The sequence below is a fragment of the Patagioenas fasciata genome, chromosome 37, assembly GCF_037038585.1.
Source record: "Patagioenas fasciata isolate bPatFas1 chromosome 37, bPatFas1.hap1, whole genome shotgun sequence".
NCBI lineage: Eukaryota > Metazoa > Chordata > Aves > Columbiformes > Columbidae > Patagioenas > Patagioenas fasciata.
This window is the reverse complement of record NC_092556.1, coordinates 789,697-812,692: the sequence shown is the minus strand read 5'-3', so window position 1 is coordinate 812,692 and position 22,996 is coordinate 789,697. Positions and strand designations below refer to the sequence as shown.

Genomic DNA, 22,996 nt, shown 5'->3' with positions numbered 1-22,996 from the left:
AGCCCAGTAGGGACCCCATAGAACCCAATAGGGACCCCATAACCTCTATAGAACCCAATAGGGGGCCCATAACCCCCATAGAGCGCAATAGGGACCCATAACTCCCATAGAACCCAATGGGGACCCCATAGATGCCAATAGGGACCCATAACCCCCATAGAACCCAATGGGGACCCATAACCCCCATAGAACCCAATAGAGACCCCATAGAGCCCAGTAGGGACCCCATAGAACCCAATAGGGACCCATGACCTCCATAGAACCCAATGGGGACCCTTAAGCCCCATAGAACCCAATGGGGACCCATAGAACCCAATAGGGACCCATAACCCCCATAGAACTCAATAGAGACCCCTTAACCCTCCATAGAACCCAATAGGGACCCCATAGAGCCCAGTAGGGACCCCATAGAACCCAATAGGGACCCATGACCTCCATAGAACCCTATGGGGACCCATAACCCCCATAGAGCGCAATAGGGACCCATAACTCCCATAGAACCCAATGGGGACCCCATAGATGCCAATAGGGACCCATAACCCCCATAGAACCCAATGGGGACCCATAACCCCCATAGAACACAATAGGGACCCATAACTCCCATAGAACCCAATAGAGACCCCATAGAGCCCAGTAGGGACCCCATAGAACCCAATAGGGACCCATGACCTCCATAGAACCCAATGGGGACCCTTAAGCCCCATAGAACCCAATGGGGACCCATAGAACCCAATAGGGACCCATAACCCCCATAGAACTCAATAGAGACCCCTTAACCCTCCATAGAACCCAATAGGGACCCCATAGAGCCCAGTAGGGACCCCATAGAACCCAATAGGGACCCATGACCTCCATAGAACCCTATGGGGACCCATAACCACCATAGAGCGCAATAGGGACCCATAACTCCCATAGAACCCAATAGGAACCCCATAGAGCCCAGTAGGGACCCCATAGAACCCAATAGGGACCCCATAACCTCTATAGAACCCAATAGGGGGCCCATAACCCCCATAGAGCGCAATAGGGACCCATAACTCCCATAGAACCCAATGGGGACCCCATAGATGCCAATAGGGACCCCATAGAACCCAATAGGGACCCCATGACCTCCATAGAACCCAATGGGGACCCATAACCCCCATAGAACACAATAGGGACCCATAACTCCCATAGAACCCAATGGGGACCCCATAGATGCCAATAGGGACCCATAACCCCCATAGAACCCAATGGGGACCCTTAACCCCCATAGAACCCAATGGGGACCCCATGACCCCCATAGAACCCAATAGGGACCCATGACCTCCATAGAACCCAATGGGGACCCATAACCCCCATAGAACCCAATGGGGACCCATAACCCCCATAGAACACAATAGGGACCCATAACTCCCATAGAACCCAATAGGGACCCATGACCTCCATAGAACCCAATGGGGACCCATAGAACCCAATGGGGACCCATAGAACCCAATGGGGACCCATAACCCCCAAAGAACCCAATGGGGACCCATAACCCCCATAGAACACAATAGGGACCCATAACTCCCATAGAACCCAATAGGGATCCATGACCTCCATAGAACCCAATGGGGACCCATAGAACCCAATGGGGACCCTTAACCCCCATAGAACCCAATGGGGACCCCATGACCCCCATAGAACCCAATAGGGACCCATGACCTCCATAGAACCCAATGGGGACCCATAACCCCCATAGAACCCAATGGGGACCCATAACCCCCATAGAACACAATAGGGACCCATAACTCCCATAGAACCCAATAGGGACCCATGACCTCCATAGAACCCAATGGGGACCCATAGAACCCAATGGGGACCCATAGAACCCAATGGGGACCCATAACCCCCATAGAACCCAATGGGGAGCCATAACCCCATAGAACACAATAGGGACCCATAACTCCCATAGAACCCAATAGGGACCCATGACCTCCATAGAACCCAATGGGGACCCATAACCCCCATCGCCCCCAATGTCCCCATCGCCCCCAATGTCCCCATCGCCCCCAATGTCCCCATTGCCCCCAATGTCCCCAATGTCCCCGTTGTCCCCAGAGCGACGAGCTGGGGGTGCAGAAGCGCCTGCGCACCGAGGTGATCCAGCTGGAGGACACGCTGGCCCAGGTGCGCAAGGAGTACGAGATGCTGCGCATCGAGTTCGAGCAGAACCTGGCGGCCAACGAGCAGGCGGGTGAGTGACCCACAAGTGGGACCCACGGCCGGGACCCATAGGCTGACCCACAAGTGGCCCCTGGGTCCATAATGGGACCTACAAGTGGTTGGAGGCACAAGGGGGTTTGAGTCATGGGGTGGTGGGACCTGGGATGGGATCCATCATAGGACCCATAAGTGGGACCCATAAGTGGTTCTGACCCATAAGGTGACACGTGGGGTGACCCACAAGTGGCCCTGACCCACAGCAGGACCCACAAGTGGTTGGAGACCCATAAGTGGGTCCCCCCCAAACTCCTGCGTCCCTCCCCGGACTCCTGGGTCCCCCCCCCGCACTCCTGGGTCCCTCCCGAACTCCTGGGTCCCTCCCCGCACTCCTGGGTCCCTCCCCGCACTCCTGGGTCCCTCCCCCCGCACTCCTGGGTCCCTCCCCCCGCACTCCTGGGTCCCCTCCCGAACTCCTGGGTCCCCTCCCGAACTCCTGGGTCCCTCCCGCACTCCTGGGTCCCTCCCGCACTCCTGGGTCCCTCCCGCACTCCTGGGTCCCTCCCCGGACTCCTGGGTCCCTCCCGCACTCCTGGGTCCCTCCCCGCACTCCTGGGTCCCTCCCCGCACTCCTGGGTCCCTCCCGCACTCCTGGGTCCCTCCCGCACTCCTGGGTCCCCTCCCGCACTCCTGGGTCCCTCCCGCACTCCTGGGTCCCTCCCCGCACTCCTGGGTCCCCTCCCGCACTCCTGGGTCCCCTCCCGCACTCCTGGGTCCCTCCCGGACGCCTGGGTCCCCTGTTCCGCAGGCCCCATCAACCGGGAGATGCGGCACCTGATCAGCAGCCTCCAGAACCACAACCACCAGCTCAAGGGCGACGTCCAGCGCTACAAACGGAAACTGCGGGAGGTGCAGGCGGAGATCAACAAGGTGGGCGCGGCCCCTTTAAGGAGGTGGGACCCCCCACCCTTGCCCCCTTATAAGGTCTGGCCCCTTTAAGAGGCTCAGGCCCCTTTAAGAGGCTCAGGCCCCTTTAAGGGGGTGGGTGTTGAGGACCCAGCCCCAGCTCATCACTCAGTAAGGACTTGGTGGCATTGCCCTTTTAAGATGATGGTGGGGGGGAATCTCTGGGGGTGTGGCCCCTTTAAGAGGGTTGTGGCCCCTTTAAGAGGGTTGTGGCCCCTTTAGGAGGGTTGTGGCCCCTTTAGGAGGGTGTGGCCCCTTTAAGGGGTTGTGGCCCCTTGAAGAGGGTGGGTAAAGCAGCCCTTCCCCATCAGCCAATGAGGAGTCGGTGGCATTGCCCTTTTAAGAAGATGGTGGTGAGGGGGTGGGGGTCTCTGGGAGTGTGGCCCCTTTAAGAGGGTGGGTAAAGCAGCCGTTCCCCATCAGCCAATGAGTATCCAGTGGCGTTGCCCTTTTAAGAACATAATGGTGGTGCGGGGGGGGGGTCTCTGGGGGTGTGGCCTATTTAAGGGTTGTGGCCCCTTTAAGAGAGTGGGTGTGGCAGCCCTGGCCCTTCCTCATCACCAATGAGGATTTGGTGGCATTGCCCTTTTAAGATGATGATGCTGAGGGGGTGGGGGGGTCTCTGGGAGTGTGGCCCCTTTAAGAGGGTTTGGCCCCTATAAGGGTTGTGGCCCCTTTAAAAGGGTGGGTGTGGCAGCCCTGGCCCCACCCCCTCACCCAATGAGGATTCAGTAGCCTTGCCCTTTTAAGAAGGTAATGATGGGATGTGGCCCCTTTAAGGGTTGTGGCCCCTTTAAGAGGGTGGGTGTGGCAGCCCTGGCCTTTCCCCATCAGCCAATGAGCACTCGGTGGTGTTGCCCTTTTAAGGTGGAGGGCGTAGGGGTCTCTGGGGGGGTGTGGCCCCTTTAAGGGAGGCCCCACCCAGCAATGGGGCCTTAGTGGTGTTACCCTTTTAAGTAGTTGGGGGGGTGGCTTCCTTGACCCCGCCCCCATCATTAACCGGTATTTAGTGGCATTGCCCTTTTAAGACTTAAAGGGACTGCGTTGGTGGGCCCCACCACGTGGGGACGTGGCCCTTTTAAGGGGTGGGGTTTGGGAGCAGGACTGAAAGGGGGAGGGGCTTAAAAGGGCAATGGTAATGATGGGGAGGTGGGGCTTATGATGGAGGTGGGGCCTTAAAAGGGCAATGCCAACCATTAGCATTGGGGGTCTGTGACAGGGGAGGTCTTAAAAGGGCAATGCTATTGGGGTGGGCTCTTAAAAGGGCAGTGCTAATAACTTGAGTCCTACAATAGCAGATGGGGCCTTAAAAGGGCAATGCTGGGGGGGTTTGGAGGGGACGACCTTAAAAGGGCAACGCCACGAGTTGGGTGGGGCCTTAAAAGGGCAACACAGGAGTCATCAGACCCAACTAAAGGGGCTCATTACCCCTTAAAAGGGCAACGCCACCCTAATCCCTCCCCCTGTTTTCTTTCTAGCTCCGCCTCCAAGCCAGCGGCGCCCCTCCCCCCCCAGGCCCCACCCCTCCCCCACCCCCCCCAGCCACCCCCCCCGCCCCCACCCCCCCCACCCCTACGGACGACCCCACCCCCATTAAAGAAGAAGAACCCTCGGCCCCCCCCATAGGCCCCGCCCCCTTGGACCCCAAAAAGGAGGCGGCGGCGCCACCCGAAGCTCCGCCCCCTCCCAAACGCCCCGCCCCCCCGCAAGAAGAAGAGGAACCCATGGCGGCCCCGCCCCCCCCATTGCCCCGCCCCCCTCCAACTAAAGAGGCTCCGCCCCCTCGGCCCGGCCCCTCCCCCAGGGGGGGACCCCGAGAACGGGAACGACCCCCCCGGGGTGGGGGTGGGGGAGGGGGGGCGGGGGGGGGACCCCAAGAGGAGCCCAAGAAAAAGGATTCGGAGGCTCTGAAGCAACTGAGGGGGGAGCTCAAGTGAGTTTGGGGGGGGGGGATTTGGGGGTCACTTGGGGGGTGATGGGGGGGGACTTGGGGGGGTCATTGGGGGGGTCCCTGGGGGTTATTGGGGTGAATTGGGGTCAATGTGGGGGGTTATTGGGGGTCCCTGGGGGGTAATTGGGGTGAATTGGGGTCAATGGGGGGGTTATTGGGATCAATTGGGGGGGTTATTGGGGGTCCCTGGGAGGTAATTGGGGTGAATTGGGTCAATGGGGTGGTTATTGGGATCAATTGGGGGGTTATTGGGGGTCCGTGGGGGGTAATTGGGGTGAATTGGGGTCAATGGGGAGGTTACTGGGATCAATTGGGGGGTTATTGGGGGTCCCTGGGGGGTTATTGGGGTGAATTGGGGGTTATTGGAGTGAACTGGGGGGGTCCCTGGGGGTTATTGGGGTCAATTGGGGGGTTATGGGGGTCAATTGGGGGGGTATTGGGATGAATTGGGGGGTATTGGGGTGAATTGAGGGGTTATTGGGGGTCCCTGGGAGGTAATTGGGGTGAATTGGGGTCAATGGGGGGGTTATTGGGGGTCCCTGGGGGGTTATTGGGGTCAATTGGGGGTTATTGGGGTCAATTGGGGGGTTATTGGGGGTCCCTGGGGGGTAATTGGGGTGAATTGGGGTCAAAGGGGGGGTTATTGGGGTCAATTGGGGGGTTATTGGGGGTCCCTGGGGGGTTATTGGGGTCAATTGGGGGTTATTGGGGTGAACTGGGGGGTCCCTGGGGGGTTATTGGGGTCAATTGGGGGGTTATGGGGGTCAATTGGGGGGGTATTGGGATGAATTGGGGGGTTATTGGGGTGAATTGGGGGGTTATTGGGGGTCCCTGGGAGGTAATTGGGGTGAATTGGGGTCAATGGGGGGGTTATTGGGGGTCCCTGGGGGGTTATTGGGGTCAATTGGGGGTTATTGGGGTCAATTGGGGGGTCCCTGGGGGGTTATTGGGGTCAATTGGGGAGTTATGGGGGTCAATTGGGGGGTTATTGGGATGAATTGGGGGGTTATTGGGGTGAATTGAGGGGTTATTGGGGGTCCCTGGGAGGTAATTGGGGTGAATTGGGGTCAATAGGGGGGTTATTGGGATCAATTGGGGTGTTATTGGGGGTCCCTGGGGGGTTATTGGGGTCAATTGGGGGTTATTGGGGTGAACTGGGGGGTCCCTGGGGGTTATTGGGGGTCCCTGGGGGGTTATGGGAGTCAATTGGGGGGGTATTGGGGTGGATTGAGGGGTTATTGGGGGTCCGTGGGAGGTAATTGGGGTGAATTGGGGTCAATGGAGGGGTTATTGGGATCAATTGGGGGGTTATTGGGGGTCCCTGGGGGGGTATTGGGGTCAATTGGGGGTTATTGGGGTGAACTGGGGGGTCCCTGGGGGTTATTGGGGGTCCCTGGGGGGTTATGGGAGTCAATTGGGGGGGTATTGGGGGGTTATTGGGGGGTTTTTGGGGTGGATTGAGGGGTTATTGGGGGTCCCTGGGAGGTAATTGGGGTGAATTGGGGTCAATAGGGGGGTTATTGGGATCAATTGGGGCGTTATTGGGGGTCCCTGGGGGGTTATTGGGGTCAATTGGGGGTTATTGGAGTGAACTGGGGGGTCCCTGGGGGTTATTGGGGTCAATTGGGGGGTTATGGGGGTCAATTGGGGGGGTATTGGGATGAATTGGGGGGGTATTGGGATGAATTGGGGGGTTATTGGGGGTCCCTGGGGGGTAATTGGGGTGAGTTGGGGTCAATGGGGGGGTTATTGGGGTCAATTGGGGGGTTATTGGGGGTCCCTGGGGGGTAATTGGGGTGAATTGGGGTCAATGGGGGGGGTTATTGGGATCAATTGGGGGGTTATTGGGGGTCCCTGGGGGGTTATTTGGGTCAATTGGGGGTTATTGGGGTGAACTGGGGGGTTATTGGGGTCAATTGGGGGTTATTGGGGTGAACTGGGGGGTCCCTGAGGGGTTATTGGGGTCAATTGGGGAGTCCCTGGGGGTTATTGGGGGCCCCTGGGGGGTTATTGGGGTCAATTGGGGGGTTATTGGGGGTCCCTGGGGGGTTATTGGGGTGAATTGGGGGGTTATTGGGGTAAATTGGGGGTTATTGGGGGTCCCTGAGGGGTTATTGGGGTGAATTGGGGGCTAATTAGGACAATTAAGGGAGATTGGGGGTGTAATTAAGGGGGATTGGGGGCACTTCAGGGGGTTTGGGGCAATTCAGGGGGATATGGGGGCAATTAAGGGGGATTTGGGGTAATTAAGGGCTTAATTATGATAATTAGAAGAGGTCGTGGGCAATTAAGGGGGATTGGGGTTATTAAGGGGGGTAATTAGGAGACAATAGGGTAATTAAGGGGTTAATTATGACAATTAGAAGAGGTCGTGGGCAATTAAGGGGGATTGGGGGCAGTTAGGGTTGGGTTAATTAATGGGGATTTGGGGCAATTAATGGGGATTTGGGGCAATTAAGGGGGATTGGGAGCAATTAGGGTTGGATTAATTAATGGGGATTTGGGGCAATTAAGGGGGATTGGGAGCAATTAGGGTTGGGTTAATTAATTAATGGGGATTTGGGGCAATTAATGGGGATTTGGGGCAATTAAGGGGGATTGGGAGCAATTAGGGTTGGGTTAATTAATGGGGATTTGGGGCAATTAATGGGGACTTGGGGCAATTAAGGGGGATTGGGAGCAATTAAGGGGGATGGGACTAATTAAGGCGAGTTTGGGGCAATAAGGGGTGCTGAGATAATTAGCGGGGGTTAATTAATATGTGGTTAATTAATGGGATGAGTGATGTAATTAAGCACCATGGTGGGGTTGAGGGACAGCGCAGAGGGCCAAGAAACGCTTGGTATTGCAATAATATGCAAATATATGCAAATTACATGGGGAAATATGGGAAATAGGGGCGTGGATCGGTGTGGTTAATTAGTTAATTAGTTAATTAACGGCAGGAAAGCCCAGGAGAGCCAGAAGGAGATGAAGTTGTTGCTGGATATGTACAAATCGGCCCCAAAAGAGCAGAGGGACAAGGTCCAGCTCATGGCCGCCGAGAGGAAGAGCAAGGCCGAGGTCAGCACGCGCTCGTCAGCCTAACGAGGCGCTAATTAGGTGCTAATTAGGGCGTGGTTTGGCTGGGAGGGCGCAGCGGCGTTTCCCGCCCTTTTCCTTCCCGCCCTTTTCCTTCCCGCCCTTTTCCTTCCCGCCCTTTTCCTTCCCGCCCTTTTTTTCCCGCCCTTTTTTTCCCGCCCTTTTTTTCCCCGCCATTTTCTCCATTACCTCACGCTGGCGTCTCTCACCACCTTTTCCCGCCCTTTTCTTCCCGCTCTTTTCTTCCCGCCCTTTTTTTCCCGCCATTGTCTCCATTACCTCACCCTGTTGTCTCTCACCACCTTTTCCCGCCCTTTTTCTTCCCGCCCTTTTCCTTCCCGCCCTTTTTCTTCCCCGTCGTTTCTTCCCGCCCTTTTTCTTCCCGCCCTTTTTTTCCCGCCCTTTTCTTCCCCGTCGTTTCTTCCCGCCCTTTTCCTTCCCGCCCTTTTCCTTCCCGCCCTTTTCCTTCCCGCCCTTTTCCTTCCCGCCCTTTTCCTTCCCGCCCTTTTTCTTCCCGCCCTTTTTCTTCCCGCCCTTTTTCTTCCCGCCCTTTTCTTCCCGCCCTTTTTCTTCCCGCCCTTTTCTTCCCGCCCTTTTCTTCCCTGTCGTTTCTTCCCGCCCTTTTCTCTTCCCGCCCTTTTCTCTTCCCGCCCTTTTCTCTTCCCGCCTTTTTTTTTTCCCGCCTTTTTTTTTTCCCGCCTTTTTTTTTTCCTGCCCTTTTTTCCCGCCCTTTTTTCCCGCCCTTTTTTCCCGCCATTTTCTCCATTACCTCACCCCGTTGTCTCTCACCACTATTTCCCGCCCTTTTTTCCCGCTGTTTTCTGATTATCTCACATAATTACCCCCCATAATTAACTCCTATGATTCTCTAGCCTCATTATCTCACTTAATTACTCCCTGTAATTAGCTGATCTCATTAACCATGTCGTTATGTCCATGTTTGGAGGAGCTGTGGGCAATGGAACTGGAGCAGAAGTTGCGCGTAACCCCATCTCATAACCACGTCGCTTGATTATCTCCCCTAATTACCCCCATTAATTAACTCCTATGATTCTCTAGTGTCATTATCTGAGGTTATTAGTCCCCGTAATTAACAGATCTCGTTAACCATGTCGTTATGTCCATGTTTGGAGGAGCTGTGGGCAATGGAACTGGAGCAGAAGTTGCGCGTCACCCCATCTCATAACCACGTCACTTGATTATCTTACCTAATTACCCCCCCTAATTAACTCCTATGCTTGTCTAGCCTCATTATCTGAGGTCATTAGTCCCCATAATTAGTTGATCTCGTTAACCATGTCGTTATGTCCATATTTGGAGGAGCTCCGGTCAACGAAGCCGGAGGAGCAGAAGTTGCGCGTAACCCCATCTCATAACCATGTCGCTTGATTATATCGCATAATTATCCTCCCTAATTAACTCATATACTTGTTTAGCCTCATTATCTCACTTAATTACTCCCTGTAATTAGCTGATCTCATTAACCATGTCGTTATGTCCATATTTGGAGGAGCTGTGGGCAATGGAACTGGAGCAGAAGTTGCGCGTAACCCTATCTCCTAACCAAGTCGCTTGATTATCTTACCTAATTACCCCCCCTAATTAACTCCTATGCTTGTCTAGCCTCATTATCTGAGGTCATTAGTCCCCATAATTAGTTGATCTCGTTAACCATGTTGTTATGTCCATATTTGGAGGAGCTGCGGTCAACGAAGCCGGAGGAGCAGAAGTTGCGCGTAACCCCATCTCATAACCATGTTGCTTGATTATATCGCATAATTATCCTCCCTAATTAATTCATATACTTGTTTAGCCTCATTATCTCACTTAATTACTCCCTGTAATTAGCTGATCTCATTAACCATGTCGTTATGTCCATATTTGGAGGAGCTGTGGGCAATGGAACTAAAGCAGAAGTTGCGCGTAACCCCATCTCGTAACCGCGTCGCTTGATTATCTTACCTAATTACCCCCCCTAATTAACTCCTATGCTTGTCTAGCCTCATTATGTGAGGTCATTAGTCCCCATAATTAGTTGATCTCGTTAACCATGTTGTTATGTCCATATTTGGAGGAGCTCCGGTCAACGAAGCCAGAGGAGCGGACATTGCGCGTCACCCCATCTCGTAACCGCGTCGCCTCATTATCCCCCCGTTAATTACCCCTCTAATTAACCAATCTCGTCCCGTGGCAGCTGGAGGAGCTGCGGGCGCGCGCGCGGGAGCTGGAGGAGCGCGAGCGGCGCGAGAGCAAGAAGCTGGCGGACGAGGAGGCGCTGCGGAGGCTGCGGTTGGCCGAGGAGCAGATCGAGCACCTGCAGCGCAAGTTGGCGGCCACCAAGCAGGTGGGTTAATTAGTGGCTTAATTAGGGGGTCGTTAGGGCGGTGAGGATGTGGTTGGTCAATGGTTGGGCTGTGGTGGGTCCGTGATGGGTCTGTAGGTCCATGATGGGTCCATGATGGGTCCATTGGTCAGTGATGGGTCCATGATGGGTCTGTAGGTCCGTGATGGGTCCATAGACCATGATGGGTCCATAGGTCCATAATTAGACCATGATGGTTCCGTAGACCATGATGGGTCCATGATGGTTCTATAGGTCCATGGTTGGTCCATGGTGGGTCCATTGGTCAGTGATGGGTCCATGATGGGTCCATAGACCATGATGGGTCCATGATGGGTCCATAGGTCCATAATTAGACCATGATGGTTCCATAGACCATGATGGGTCTGTGATGGTTCTATAGGTCAATGATGAGTCCTTGATGGGTCCATAGACCATGATAGGTCCATGATGGGTCTATAGGTCCATGGTTGGTCCATGATGGGTCCATGGTCCATGATGGCTCCATTGGTCAGTGATGGGTCCATGATGGGTCTATAGGTCCATGATGGGTCCATAGACCATGATGGGTCCATGATGGGTCCATAGGTCCATAATTAGACCATGATGGTTCCATAGACCATGATGGGTCTGTGATGGTTCTATAGGTCAATGATGAGTCCTTGATGGGTCCATAGACCATGATAGGTCCATGATGGGTCTATAGGTCCATGGTTGGTCCATGATGGGTCCATGGTCCATGATGGCTCCATTGGTCAGTGATGGGTCCATGATGGGTCTATAGGTCCATGATGGGTCCATAGACGATGATGGGTCCATGATGGTTCCATAGGTCCATAATTAGACCATGATGGTTCCGTAGACCATGATGGGTCCATGATGGTTGTATAGGTCCATGGTGGGTCCATTGGTCAGTGATGGGTCCATGATGGGTCCATAGACCATGATGGGTCCATGATGGGTCCATAGGTCCATAATTAGACCGTGATGGTTCCATAGACCATGATGGGTCCATGATGGTTCTATAGGTCAATGATGAGTCCTTGATGGGTCCATAGACCATGATGGGTCCATGATGGGTCTATAGGTCCGTGGTTGGTTCATGATGGGTCCATGGTCCATGATGGGTCCATTGGTCAGTGATGGGTCCATGATGGGTCTGTAGGTCCATGATGGGTCCATAGGTCCATAATTAGACCATGATGGTTCCGTAGACCATGATGGGTCTATGATGGTTCTATACGTCCATGGTTGGTCCATGGTGGGTCCATTGGTCAGTGATGGGTCCATGATGGGTCTATAGACCATGATGGGTCCATGATGGGTCCATAGGTCCATAATTAGACCATGATGGTTCCATAGACTATGATGGGTCCATAATGGTTCTATAGGTCAATGATGAGTCCTTGATGGGTCCATAGATCCATGATGGGTCCATGATGGGTCTATAGGTCCATGGTTGGTCCATGATGGGTCCATGATGGGTCCATAGGTCTATAATTAGACCATGATGGTTCCGTAGACCATGATGGGTCCATGATGGTTGTATAGGTCCATGGTGGGTCCATTGGTCAGTGATGGGTCCATGATGGGTCTATAGACCATGATGGGTCCATGATGGGTCCATAGGTCCATAATTAGACCGTGATGGTTCCATAGACCATGATGGGTCCATGATGGTTCTATAGGTCAATGATGAGTCCTTGATGGGTCCATAGACCATGATGGGTCCATGATGGGTCTATAGGTCCGTGGTTGGTTCATGATGGGTCCATGGTCCATGATGGGTCCATGATGGGTCTGTAGGTCCATGATGGGTCCATAGACCATGATGGGTCCATAGGTCCATAATTAGACCATGATGGTTCCGTAGACCATGATGGGTCCATGATGGTTCTATAGGTCCATGGTTGGTCCATGGTGGGTCCATTGGTCAGTGATGGGTCCATGATGGGTCCATAGACCATGATGGGTCCATGATGGGTCCATAGGTCCATAATTAGACCATGATGGTTCCATAGACCATGATGGGTCCATAATGGTTCTATAGGTCAATGATGAGTCCTTGATGGGTCCATAGACCATGATGGGTCCATGATGGGTCTATAGGTCCATGGTTGGTCCATGATGGGTCCATGATGGGTCCATAGGTCTATAGTTAGACCATGATGGTTCCGTAGACCATGATGGGTCCATGATGGGTCCATGATGGTTCTATAGGTCCATGGTGGGTCCATTGGTCAGTGATGGGTCCATGATGGGTCTATAGACCATGATGGGTCCATGATGGGTCCATAGGTCCATAATTAGACCATGACGGTTCCATAGACCATGATGGGTCCATGATGGTTCTATAGGTCAATGATGAGTGCTTGATGGGTCCATAGACCATGATGGGTCCATGATGGGTCTATAGGTCAATGATGAGTCCTTGATGGGTCCATAGACCATGATGGGTCCATGATGGTTCTATAGGTCAATGATGAGTCCTTGATGGGTCCATAGACCATGATGGGTCCATGATGGGTCTATAGGTCCATGGTGGGTCCATGATGGGTCTGTAGGTCCATGATGGGTCCATAGACCATGATGGGTCCATAGGTCCATAATTAGACCATGATGGTTCCGTAGACCATGATGGGTCCATGATGGTTGTATAGGTCCATGGTGGGTCCATTGGTCAGTGATGGGTCCATGATGGGTCTATAGACCATGATGGGTCCATGATGGGTCCATAGGTCCATAATTAGACCGTGATGGTTCCATAGACCATGATGCGTCCATGATGGTTCTATAGGTCAATGATGAGTCCTTGATGGGTCCATAGACCATGATGGGTCCATGATGGGTCTATAGGTCCGTGGTTGGTTCATGATGGGTCCATGGTCCATGATGGGTCCATGATGGGTCTGTAGGTCCATGATGGGTCCATAGACCATGATGGGTCCATAGGTCCATAATTAGACCATGATGGTTCCGTAGACCATGATGGGTCCATGATGGTTCTATAGGTCCATGGTTTGTCCATGGTGGGTCCATTGGTCAGTGATGGGTCCATGATGGGTCTATAGACCATGATGGGTCCATGATGGGTCCATAGGTCCATAATTAGACCGTGATGGTTCCATAGACCATGATGGGTCTATGATGGTTCTATAGGTCAATGATGAGTCCTTGATGGGTCCATAGATCCATGATGGTTCCATGATGGGTCCATAGACCATGATGGGTCCATAGACCACGATGGGTCCGTAGACCATGATGGCTCCATAATTCCATCCTGGGTCCTTGAGTGTTTCATGATTGGTCCATGGTGACTCCACCACTGCTCCCTGATTGGTCCCCACCCGTGATGACATCACTGTCACCAGGAGGAGGAGGCGCTGCTGTCGGAGATGGACGTGACGGGCCAGGCGTTCGAGGACATGCAGGAGCAGAACCTGCGGCTGCTGCAGCAGCTGCGCGAGAAGGACGACGCCAACTTCAAGCTCATGTCGGAGCGCATCAAGGCCAACCAGATCCACAAGCTGCTGCGCGAGGAGAAGGACGAGCTGGCCGAGCAGGTCCTGGCGCTTAAGGCGCAGGTGAGAGGACCCAGGAGTTCGGGGGGACCCAGGAGTTCGGTGGGAGAAGGGGTTTGGAGGGACTCGTAAGAGATTGGGGTTGGAGGGACCCAAGTGACCAGGAGAACATTGAGATGTTCTGATCATAGAGGTCTAGGAGGGACCCAGGAGTTCGGGGGGACCCAGGAGTCTGGGGGAAGCAGGGGTTGGGGGACCCAGGAGTTCGGGAGGGGATCCAGGAGATCAGGAGGGGACCCAGGAGTTGAGGATGGACCCAGGAGTTCGGGGGGACCCAGGAGTTCGGGGGGACTCATAAGAGATTGGCGTTGGAGGGACCCAAGTGACCAGGAGAACATTGAGATGTTCTGATCATAGGGGTCTAGGAGGGACCCAGGAGTCCGGGAGGGACCCAGGAGTCCGGGAGGGACCCAGGAGTTCGGGGGGACCCAGGAGTTCGGGAGGGACCCAGGAGTTCGGGAGGGACCCAGGAGTTCAGGAGGGGACCCAGGAGTTCGGGAGGGACCCAGGAGTTCGGGAGGGACCCAGGAGTTCGGGAGGGACCCAGGAGTTCAGGAGGGGACCCAGGAGTTCATTGGGGACCCAAATAGGGGAACCAGAATGGACCCAGGAGCTCGGGAGAGGACCCAGGAGTTCGGGAGGGATCTGGGAGTTCAGGGAGGACCAAATAGGGGACCCAGGAGTTCGGGAGGGACCCAGGAGTTCAGGAGGGACCCAGGAGTTCAGGAGGGACCCAGGAGTTTGGGGGGACCCAGATAGGGAACCAAGGAGTCCAAGAGGGACCCAGGCATCCGGGAGGGGACCCAGGAGTTCGGGAGGGGACCCAGGCGTCCGGGGGTGTCCCGGCAGGTGGACGCGCAGCTGCTGGTGGTGCAGAAGCTGGAGGAGAAGGAGCGGGGGCTCCAGAGCAGCCTGGCGGCCGTGGAGAAGGAGCTGGCGCTGAGGACACAGGCCCTGGAGCTCAACAAGAGGAAGGTGAGAAGGGACCCAGGCGTTCGGGGGGGGCGCGTGACGCTGTAGAACCCAATAGGGTCCCCATAGAACTCAATAGAACCCAATGGGGACCCATAGAACTCAATAGAACCCAATAGGATCCCCATAGAACTCAACAGAACTCAATAGGGACTCATAATCCCCATAGAACCCAATAGTGACCCCACAGAACTCAATGGGGACCCATAACCCCCATAGAGCCCAATAGGGACCCCATAACCCCCATAGAACCCAATGGGGGCCCCATAGAACCCAGTGGGGACCCCATAGAACCCAATAGGAACCCAATAACCCTCATAGAACCCAATAGGCACCCATAACCCCCATAGAGCCCAATAGGGACCCCATAGAACCCAATGGGGACCCATAACCCCATAGAACCCAATAGGAACCCATAACCCTCGTAGAACCCAATAGGGACCCATAACCCCCATAGAACCCAATAGGGACCCCATAGAACCCAGTAGGGACCCCATAACCCTCATAGAACCCAATAGGCACCCATAACCCCCATAGAGCCCAATGGGGGCCCCATAACCCTCATAGAACCCAATGGGGACCCATAACTCCCATAGAGCCCAATGGGGGCCCCATAAAACCCAATGGGGACCCATAACCCTATAGAACCCAATAGGAACCCATGACCCCCATAGAACCCAATGGGGACTCAATAACACTCATAGAGCCCAATAGGGACCCTATAGCCCTTCATGGAACCCAATAGAGACCCAGTAACCCCCATAGACCCCAATGGGGACCCCATAGAACCCAGTAGGGACCCCATAACCCTCATAGAACCCAATGGGGACCCATAACCCCCATAGAGCCCAATAGGGACCCCATAGAACCCAATGGGGACCCATAACCCCATAGAACCCAATGGGGACCCATAACCCCCATAGAACCCAGTAGGGACCCCATAGAACCCAATGGGGACCCATAACCCCATAGAACCCAATAGGAACCCATAACCCTCACAGAACCCAATAGGGACCCATAACCCTCATAGAACCCAATAGGGACCCCATAGAACCCAGTAGGGACCCCATAACCCCCATAGAACCCAATAGGGACCCATAACCCCCATAGAGCCCAATAGGGACCCCATAACCCTCATAGAACCCAATGGGGACCCATAACTCCCATAGAGCCCAATGGGGACCCCATAAAACCCAATGGGGACCCATAACCCTATAGAACCCAATAGGAACCCATGACCCCCATAGAACCCAATGGGGACTCAATAACACTCATAGAGCCCAATAGGGACCCCATAGCCCTTCATGGAACCCAATAGAGACCCAGTAACCCCCATAGACCCCAATGGGGACCCCATAGAACCCAGTAGGGACCCCATAACCCTCATAGAACCCAATAGGGACCCCATAGAACCCAATAGGAACCCAATAACCGTCATAGAACCCAATAGGGACCCATAACCCCCATAGAACCCAATGGGGACCCATAACCCTAGGGAACCCAATAGGAACCCATGACCCCCATAGAACCCAATGGGGACTCAATAACACTCATAGAGCCCAATAGGGACCCCATAGCCCTTCATGGAACCCAATAGAGACCCAGTAACCCCCATAGACCCCAATGGGGACCCCATAGAACCCAGTAGGGACCCCATAACCCTCATAGAACCCAATAGGCACCCATAACCCCCATAGAGCCCAATAGGGACCCCATAGAACCCAATGGGGACCCATAACCCCATAGAACCCAATGGGGACCCATAACCCCCATAGAACCCAGTAGGGACCCCATAGAACCCAATGGGGACCCATAACCCCATAGAACCCAATAGGAACCCATAACCCTCATAGAACCCAATAGGGACCCATAACCCTCATAGAACCCAATAGGGACCCCATAGAACCCAGTAGGGACCCCATAACCCTCATAGAACCCAAGAGGCACCCATAACCCCCATAGAGCCCAATAGGGACCCCATAGAGCCCAATAGGGACCCCATAACCCTCATAGAACCCAATGGGGACCCATAACTCCCATAGAGCCCAATGGGGGCCCCATAAAACCCAATGGGGACCCATAACCCTATAGAACCCAATAGGAACCCATGACCCCCATAGAGCCCAATGGAGACTCAGTAACACCCATAGAGCCCAATAGGGACCCCATAGCCCTTCATGGAACCCAATAGAGACCCAGTAACCCCCATAGACCCCAATGGGGACCCCATAGAGCCCTATAGGGACCCATACTCGCCCCATAGGCGGTGGAGGCGGCGCAGGCGGCCGAGGACCTGCGGGCGCAGGGCGAGCACGTGCAGGGGCGGCTGCGGGAGCTGGCGGCGGCGGCGGCCGAGAACCGGGCGGCCAAGGACAAGGAGGCGCTGGGGCTCAAACGGGCGCAGGTGAGCAATGGGGGGCTATGGGGTCACTATGGGTCACTGTGGGGGGCTATGGGAGGTTATGGGTCCCCATTGGGTTCCATTGGGTTGTATGGGGTCCCCATTGGATTCTATGGGGATTATGGCTTCCCATTGGGTTCCATTGAGTTGTATGGGTCCCCGTTTGGCTCTATGAGGGTTATGGGTCCCTGTTGGGTTCTATGGGGTCCCGATTGGTTTCTATGGGGGTTATGGGGTTCCTATTGGGTTCTATAGGGGATATGGGGTCCCCATTGGGCTCTATGAGGGTTATGAGTCCCCATTGGGTTCTATGGGGTCTCTATGGGGTCAAGGACAAGGAGGCGCTGGGGCTCAAGCGGGCGCAGGTGAGCAATGGGGGGCTATGGGGTCACTATGGGTCACTGTGGGGGGGATATGGGGTCACCATGGGGGGGCTATGGGAGGTTATGGGTCCCCATTGGGTTCCATTGGGTTGTATGGGGTCCCCATTGGATTCTATGGGGATTATGGCTTCCCATTGGGTTCCATTGAGTTGTATGGGTCCCCGTTTGGCTCTATGAGGGTTATGGGTCCCTGTTGGGTTCTATGGGGTCCCCATTGGTTTCTATGGGGGTTATGGGGTTCCTATTGGGTTCTGTGAGGGTTATGGGGTCCCCATTGGGCTCTATGAGGGTTATGAGTCCCCATTGGGTTCTATGGGGTCTCTATGGGGTCAAGGACAAGGAGGCGCTGGGGCTCAATCGGGCGCAGGTGAGCAATGGGGGGCTATGGGGTCACTATGGGTCACTGTGGGGGGGATATGGGGTCACCATTGGGGGCTATGGGAGGTTATGGGTCCCCATTGGGTTCCATTGAGTTGTATGGGGTCCCCATTGGATTCTATGGGGATTATGGGTCCCCATTGGGTTCCATTGAGTTGTATGGGGTCCCCATTGGGTTCTATGGGGGTTATGGGTCCCCATTGGGTTCCATTGAGTTGTATGGGGGTTAAGGGTCCCTATTGGGTTCCCTTGAGTTGTATGGGGTCCCCATTGGGCTCTATGGGGGTTATGGGTCCCCATTGGGTTCCATTGGGTTGTATGGGGGTTAAGGGTCCCTATTGGGTTCCCTTGAGTTGTATGGGGTCCCCATTGGGCTCTATGGGTGTTATGGGTCCCCATTGGGTTCCTATTGGGTTCTGTGGGGTCCCTATTGGGTTCTATGGGGTCCCTATTGGGCTCTGTGGTGGTTATGAGTCCCTATTGGGTTCTCTGGGGTCCCTATTGTGTTCTAAGGGCGTCATGGGGACCTATGGTTTTCTATGGGGGGTGATGTAGCACTCTATAGGGTCCCTATAGGGTCTATAGGAGGCCATGGTCCTCCCATCCTGCAGGAGGAGCTGTCGCTCATGAGAGGCACTATGGACGTCTATGGGGATCTACAGGGCTCTGTAGGGATCTATAGGGGTTTGTAGGGATCTGTGGGGACCTCTAGGGGTCTGTAGGGCTCCATAGGGTCCCTATAGGGTCTATAGGAGCCCGCGGTCCTCCCGTCCTGCAGGAGGAGCTGTCGCGCCTGCGCCGCAAGCTGGAGAAGCAGCGCAAGGTGGAGGTTTACGCCGACGCAGACCAGATCCTGCAGGAGGAGATCAAGGAGTACCGGGTGGGTGGGGCTGGAGACCCATGGGTGGCGCCCTGAGCACCCATGGGTGTCACCCGCTCATTGGCGGCCATCTTGTTCCATCATCTCTCCGTCTTCCGTTGGGTGGTAGAACCTCAAGTTGGGTTCGTAGAACTTCTGGTTGGGTCTAGAAGGTGATTGGTTGACTTGAAGGACCCATGGGTGGGTCTGGAGGACCCATAGGTGGCGCCCTGAGCACCCATGGGTGTCACCCGCTCATTGGCGGCCATCTTGTTCCATCATCTCTCCATCTTCCGTTGGGTGGTAGAACCTCAAGTTGGGTTCATAGAACTTCTGGTTGGGTCTAGAAGGTGATTGGTTGACTTGAAGGACCCATAGGTGGGTCTGGAGGACCCATGGGTGGCGCCCTGAGCACCCATGGGTGTCACCCGCTCATTGGCGGCCATCTTGTCCCATCATCTCGCCATCTTCCATTGGGTGGTAGAACCTCAAGTTGGGTTCGTAGAACTTCTGGTTGGGTCTAGAAGGTGATTGGTTGACTTGAAGGACCCATAGGTGGTGCCCTGAGCACCCATGGGTGTCACCCGCTCATTGGCGGCCATCTTGTCCCATCATCTCTCCGTCTTCCATTGGGTGGTAGAACCTCAAGTTGGGTTCATAGAACTTCTGGTTGGGTCTAGAAGGTGATTGGTTGACTTGAAGGACCCATGGGTGGGTCTGGAGGACCCATAGGTGGCGCCCTGAGCACCCATGGGTGTCACCCATTCATTGGCGGCCATCTTGTCCCATCATCTCTCCATCTTCTGTTGGGTGGTAGAAGCTCAAGTTGGGTTTGTAGAACCTCCAGATGGGGCTGGAAGGTGATTGGTTGACTTGAAGGACCCATAGGTGGGTCTGGAGGACCCATGGGTGGCGCCCTGAGCACCCATGGGTGTCACCCGCTCATTGGCGGCCATCTTGTTCCATCATCTCTCCGTCTTCCATTGGGTGGTAGAACCTCAAGTTGGGTTCATAGAACTTCTGGTTGGGTCTAGAAGGTGATTGGTGGACTTGAAGGACCCATGGGTGGGTCTGGAGGACCCATAGGTGGCGCCCTAAGCACCCATGGGTGTCACCCGCTCATTGGCAGCCATCTTGGCCCATCATCTCGCCATCTTCCGTTGGGTGGTAGAACCGCAAGTTGGGTTCATAGAACCTCTGGTTGGGTTTAGAAGCCCATGGTTGGGTCTAGAAGCCCATGGGTGGTTCTGGAAGCTGATTGGTTGGCTTGGAGGACCAATAGGTGTCACCCTGAGCACCCATGGGTGTCACCCGCTCATTGGCGGCCATCTTGTCCCATCATCTCGCCATCTTCCATTGGGTGGTAGAACCTCAAGTTGGGTTCGTAGAACTTCTGGTTGGGTCTAGAAGGTGATTGGTTGACTTGAAGGACCCATAGGTGGTGCCCTGAGCACCCATGGGTGTCACCCGCTCATTGGCGGCCATCTTGGCCCATCATCTCTCCATCTTCCATTGGGTGGTAGAACCTCAAGTTGGGTTCATAGAACTTCTACTTAGGTCTAGAAGGTGATTGGTTGACTTGAAGGACCCATGGGTGGCGCCCTGAGCACCCATGGGTGTCACCCGCTCATTGGCGGCCATCTTGTTCCATCATCTCTCCATCTTCCATTGGGTGGTAGAACCTCAAGTTGGCTTCATAGAACCTCTGGTTGGGTTTAGAAGCCCATGGGTGGGTTTAGAAGCCCATGGGTGGTTCTGGAAGCTGATTGGTTGGCTTGGAGGACCAATAGGTGTCACCCTGAGCACCCATGGGTGTCACCCGCTCATTGGCAGCCATCTTGTCCCATCATCTCTCCATCTTCCATTGGGTGGTAGAACCTCAAGTTGGCTTCATAGAACCTCTGGTTGGGTTTAGAAGCCCATGGGTGGGTTTAGAAGCCCATGGGTGGGTTTAGAAGCCCATTCTTGGGTCTAGAAGCCCATTCTTGGGTCTAGAAGCCCATTGGTCGTTCTAGAAGCCCATGGGTGGTTCTGGAAGCCGATTGGTGGCTTCCGAGGCTCCACTGACGGCCATCTTGCCACAGGCCCGCCTGACCTGCCCCTGCTGCAACGCCCGCAAGAAGGACGCCGTCCTCACCAAGTGCTTCCACGTCTTCTGCTTCGAGTGCGTCAAGAGCCGCTACGACACGCGCCAGCGCAAGTGCCCCAAGTGCAACGCGGCCTTCGGCGCCCACGACTTCCACCGCGTCTACATCAGCTGAGCCCCGTGTGTCCCCACCGCTTCCTGCTGTGGTCGTGGGGGTCGTTGGCCAACAGAGGGGTTTGGAGATCAACCATGGGGAACTGAGGGGTTTGGAGGTCAACCATGGGGAACTGAGGTCAACCATGGGCAACTGAAGTCAACCGTGGTCAACCAAGATCAACTGAAGGCAACCAAGGTCAACCATGGGCAACCAAGGTCAACCATGGGCAACTGAGGTCGACTATGGGGAACCAAGGTCAACCATGGGCAACCAAGGTCAACTGAAGTGAACCATGGGTAACTGAGGGCAACCAAGGTCAACCGTGGGCAACCAAAGTCAACCATGGGCAACCAAGGTCAACTGAAGTCAACCATGGGTAACTGAGGGCAACCAAGGTCAACCATGGGCAACCAAGGTCAACCATGGGCAACCAAAGTCAACCATGGGCAAGCAAGATCAACTGAAGTCAACCGAAGTCAACCATGGGCAACCGAGGTCAACTGAAGTCAACCGAGACCAACCATGGGCAACTGAGGTCAACTGAAGTCAACCGAATTCAACCATGGGCAACCGAGGTCATCTGAAGTCAGCCATGGTCAACCAACATCAGCCATGGGCAACAAAGGTCAACCATGGTCAACCAAGACCAACCATGGCCAACCGAGGTCAACCATGACCAACCAAGCTCAACTGACCTACATCAGCTGAACCCCATGTGTCCCCACCGCTTCCTGCTGTGGTCGTTGGGGTCATTGGCCAACAGAGGGGTTTGGAGGTCAACTGAGGTCTACTGAGGTCAACCATGGGCAACTGAAGTCAACCGTGGTCAACCAAGATCAACTGAAGGCAACCAAGGTCAACCATGGGCAACCAAGGTCAACCATGGGGAACTGAGGTCAACCATGGGCACCTGAAGTCAACCATGGTCAACCAAGATCAACTGAAGTCAACCGAGGTCAACCATGGGCAACTGAGGTCGACTATGGGGAACCAAGGTCAACCATGGGCAACCAAGGTCAACCGTGGGCAACTGAGGTCAACCATGGGCAACTGAGGTCGACTATGGGCAACCAAGGTCAACCATGGGCAACCAAGGTCAACCATGGGCAACCAAGGTCAACCATGGGCAACCAAAGTCAACCATGGGCAAGCAAGATCAACTGAAGTCAACCGAAGTCAACCATGGGCAACCGAGGTCATCTGAAGTCAGCCATGGGCAACCAACATCAGCCATGGTCAACCAACACCAGCCATGGTCAACAAAGGTCAACCATGGTCAACCAAGACCAACCATGGCCAACCAAGATCAACCAACATCAACCATGGCCAACCAAGACCAACCATGGCCAACCGAGGTCAACCATGACCAACCAAGCTCAACTGACCTACATCAGCTGAACCCCATGTGTCCCCACCACTTCCTGCTGTGGTCGTTGGGGTCGTTGGCCAACAGAGGGGTTTGGAGGTCAACTGAGGTCTACTGAGGTCAACCATGGTCAACTGAAGCCAACCATGGGCAACTAAGGTCAACCATGGGCAACCAAGACCAACCATGTTCAAACGACATCAACCATGGGCAACCAAGGTCAACCATGGCCAACCAAGATCAACCGAAGTCAACCAAGACCAACCATGGCCAACCAAGACCAACCATGG

At 54.7% G+C, this 22,996-nt stretch overlaps 1 protein-coding gene across 5 annotated transcripts in view; it reads left to right on the top strand.

Annotated features, from left to right (window-relative positions):
- Positions 1–22,942, top strand: part of RNF40 (ring finger protein 40) — a 45,910-nt gene extending 22,968 nt beyond the window's left edge. The window contains exons 10-20 of one of the 5 annotated variants that reach the window (XR_011736218.1): positions 2,083–2,218; positions 2,993–3,114; positions 4,629–5,083; positions 8,047–8,164; positions 10,377–10,526; positions 13,895–14,107; positions 14,954–15,079; positions 17,340–17,480; positions 19,017–19,118; positions 21,182–22,235; positions 22,606–22,942. Coding sequence is in view for 1 of the 5 variants with exons in the window: in XM_065859527.2 (XP_065715599.2) it covers positions 2,083–2,218; positions 2,993–3,114; positions 4,629–5,083; positions 8,047–8,164; positions 10,377–10,526; positions 13,895–14,107; positions 14,954–15,079; positions 17,340–17,480; positions 19,017–19,118; positions 21,182–21,358 (1,740 nt within the window). In the remaining 4 variants the exon portion in view is untranslated. Of the gene's footprint in view, positions 1–2,082; positions 2,219–2,992; positions 3,115–4,628; positions 5,084–8,046; positions 8,165–10,376; positions 10,527–13,894; positions 14,108–14,953; positions 15,080–17,339; positions 17,481–19,016; positions 19,119–21,181; positions 22,565–22,605 lie in introns of those variants that run through there. The other 4 variants (XR_011736221.1, XR_011736219.1, XR_011736220.1 and 1 more) reach the window with 4 other exon arrangements.
- The last annotated feature ends 54 nt before the right edge of the window (positions 22,943–22,996 follow it).